This window comes from Rhincodon typus, unplaced genomic scaffold, assembly GCF_021869965.1.
Source record: "Rhincodon typus isolate 14 unplaced genomic scaffold, sRhiTyp1.1 hic_rhity00000082, whole genome shotgun sequence".
NCBI classification, from domain to species: domain Eukaryota; kingdom Metazoa; phylum Chordata; class Chondrichthyes; order Orectolobiformes; family Rhincodontidae; genus Rhincodon; species Rhincodon typus.
The window spans coordinates 130933-133862 of NW_025965720.1; the positions used below are offsets into that span (position 1 = coordinate 130933).

At 52.7% G+C, this 2930-nt stretch overlaps 1 protein-coding gene across 1 annotated transcript in view; it reads left to right on the forward strand.

Moving 5' to 3' along the window:
* LOC125488241 (astrocytic phosphoprotein PEA-15) overlaps positions 1 to 2930 on the forward strand; it is a gene marked incomplete at its 3' end in the record, with an annotated part of 33811 nt that overhangs the window by 5784 nt on the left and 25097 nt on the right. Inside the window, exon 2 of the mRNA XM_048621175.1 lies at positions 2436 to 2628. Within this exon, the coding sequence (XP_048477132.1) occupies positions 2442 to 2628 (187 nt within the window). The remainder of the gene's footprint in view (positions 1 to 2435; positions 2629 to 2930) is intronic.

Consider the following 2930-nt stretch of genomic DNA (forward strand, 5'->3'; position numbering starts at 1 on the left):
GAGAGTGTGTGAGAGTGTGTGAGAGTGTGTGAGAGTGTGTTTTTGTGTGAGTTGAGTGTGGGTGTTTTTGTAAGTGAGAGTGAGAGAGTGTGTGAGTGTGAGTGTGTTTGTGTGAGTGAGTGTGGGTGTTTTTGTGAGTGAGAGAGTGTGTGTCAGTGAGTGTGTGTGTGAGAGTGTGAGAGTGTGTGAGAGAGTGTGTGAGAGAGTGTGTGAGTGAGTGTGTGTGTGTGTGTGTGTGTGTGTGAGTGAGTGTGTGTCAGTGTGTGTGTGAGTGAGTGTGAGAGTATGAGTGAGTGTGAGTGTGTGTGAGTGAGTGTGTGAGTGTGAGTGTGTGAATGAGCGAGAGTGTGTGAGAGTGTGTGTGTGAGTGTGAGAGTGTGTGAGTGAGTGAGAATGTGTGAGTGTGTGAGTGAGTGTGTGAGTGTGAGAGTGAGTGTGTGTGTGTGTCTGTGTGTGTGAGTGAGTGTGTGAGTGTGTGTTTGAGTGTGAATGAGTGTGTGTGTGTGAGTGTGAATGAGTGTGAGTGTGAATGTGTGAGTGTGAGTGTGTGTGTGAGAGTGAGTGTGTGTGAGTGTGTGAGAGTGAGTGTGTGTGAGTGAGTGAGTGTGAGTGAGTGAGTGTGAGTGTGAGAGTGAGTGTGAGTGAGTGAGAGTGAGTGTGTGTGAGTGAGTGAGAGTGTGTGTGAATGAGTGTGTGAGTGAGAGTGAGAGCGCGTGTATGTGTGTATGTGTCAGTGTGTGAGTGTGAGTGTGAGTGTGAGTGTGAGAGTGTGTGAGTGAGTGTGAGAGTGTGTGAGTGAGTGTGAGAGTGTGTGAGAGTGAGAGTGTGTGAGTGTGAGTGGAGGATCTGGGGAGGTGCTGGTGTGAGCTGGAATGAGCCTGTGACTCTGGGCTGTATTGCTCTCTGGTCCTGCCTGAGATTTCTGTACGCTCTCTCTCTCTCTCTCACATCCCTCAGTCTCCGGGATCTCGGAGCCGTCTCCCTGGTAACTGCTCGCCGGAGCCTCTGGAATGCCTGGTTTCCAGGGAGACGGTGTTTGGAAGAGGCCGGTTTTGAACAGCAGGAGATGGGGAGTGAGGCGGGCTGGGGGCTGGGGCCTGGTGGGAGGAGAGGGAGCGGAGTTCTGAGCTCCCTCCCTCTGTCCCTCCCAGTCACTGTCAACAAGTGAGAGTGGTGTTCGGGGTCTGGTCGGGTCGGCGTGAGGTACTCCAGCAGAGAGACTACAGTGTGTAGGGCAAAGCAAACAGTACCCTGTTTATAGACCATCCCCTCTCCATCTCTCTCTGTCTGACTACCTCTTCATTCTTCTCTCCCTCCCTCTCTCTCTCTATTTCTCCACACCCCCATCAGACTCTCCTCATCTTTCTCTGTCTGTCTCCATTTTTCCTCGCGCTGTCTCTTTATCTCTCTTCCTGGCTGCCGCACTTTCAGTCTCTCCCTATCTCTGCCTCTCCGTCTATCTATCTCTCTCATCTCTTTCTGTCTGTCTCTGTCTCTCTCTCTACATCACTGTCTCCCTATCTCTCACTCTCTGTCTTCGGCTCTCACTGTTTTTCTCTCTCTCTCTCTCCCCGTCTGTCATTCTCTGTCTTGCACTCTCTCTCTGTCTCCCTGTCTCATTCTCTCTGTCTCTGTCTCTCTCTGTCTCCCACTCACTCTCTCTCTTTGTCTCTCTCTGTCACTGTCTTCCAGTCTTTCTCTCTCTCTATCTGTTTCTCTCACTCTCTCCTTCTGTCTCTCAGTCTCTCTCTCTCACTCTCTCTCTCTATCTGTCTCTCTCACTGTCTCTCTATCTATCTGTCTCTCTCACTGTCTCTCTCTCTATCTCTCTGTTTCTCGATCTGTCTTCCTCTCCCTCACACTTCTCTCTCTCTCTCACTCTGGAGTCCTTGCCCTCCTCTTCTTTCTCACTTCTTTTCACTTTCCAATTCAATCCTATCGCTCTGTCTCTCTCTCCCATCTTCTGATTCTCAACCTCTCCATCTCTCTCAGCTTCTTTTCCTCTCCCTTCCTTCTCGCCCTCTCTCAGTCCCTCCATCTCTCTCTCACACCCACTGTCTAGTTTACCATCTTTCAGGCTATCTCGGAGTTCTCTCTGATTCTTTCTTCCGTCTCTCACTCGCTCGCTCCATCGAACCCCAGAGTCTGTCCAAAACCAGGGGGTCACAGATGAAGGCGTGGCACTGAGATGGGGGAGAAAAGTCTTCACCCAGAGGGTGGGGAACCTGTGGAATTCTCTGTCACAGAAAGCGGTCGGGGCCGAAACATGGAATGTTTTCCAGAAGGAGTTAGATACAGTTCTTAGGGCTAAAGGGAGATAGTGGGTGAAGGGGATTGAGTTGGATGATTAGCCATGACCGTATGGGGGAGCAATCTGGAAGGGTTGATGGTCTATGTTGCTATCCCTCTCTGTCTGTGTCGTTCCCCCCTCCCAGAGAATCATGGCAGACACGGAGTTAGTGCAGTTTGCTGCCTTACTTGATGACCTCTCATCCAACATCACGCCAGAGGACCTGAACCAACTGAAGCTGGCCTGCAAAGAGGACATTCCAAGTAATAGGAGCCAGGAGCTGACTGGATGCAAGGAGTGGTTCAACTTCTTGGAAAAACACAACAAGCTCTCCAAAGGTAGGAAAGCTGACAGTAGGCCCCAGGGCCCGGGAATCAGAGTCAGGGCCCAGGAGTGGGAGTCAGGGCCCGGGAGAGGGGGCCAGGGGCCAGGAATCAGAGTCAGGGCCCAGGAGTGGGAATCAGGGCCCAGGGAGGGGGAGCCAGGGCCCAGAAGTAGGCCCCAGGTCCGGGGAGGGGGAGTCAGGGCCCAGGAGTAGGCCCCGGGTCCGGGGAGGGGGAGTCAGGGCCCAGGAATCAGAGTCAGGGCCCAGGAGTAGGCCCCAGGGCCCAGGAATCAGAGTCAGGGCCCAGGAGTGGGA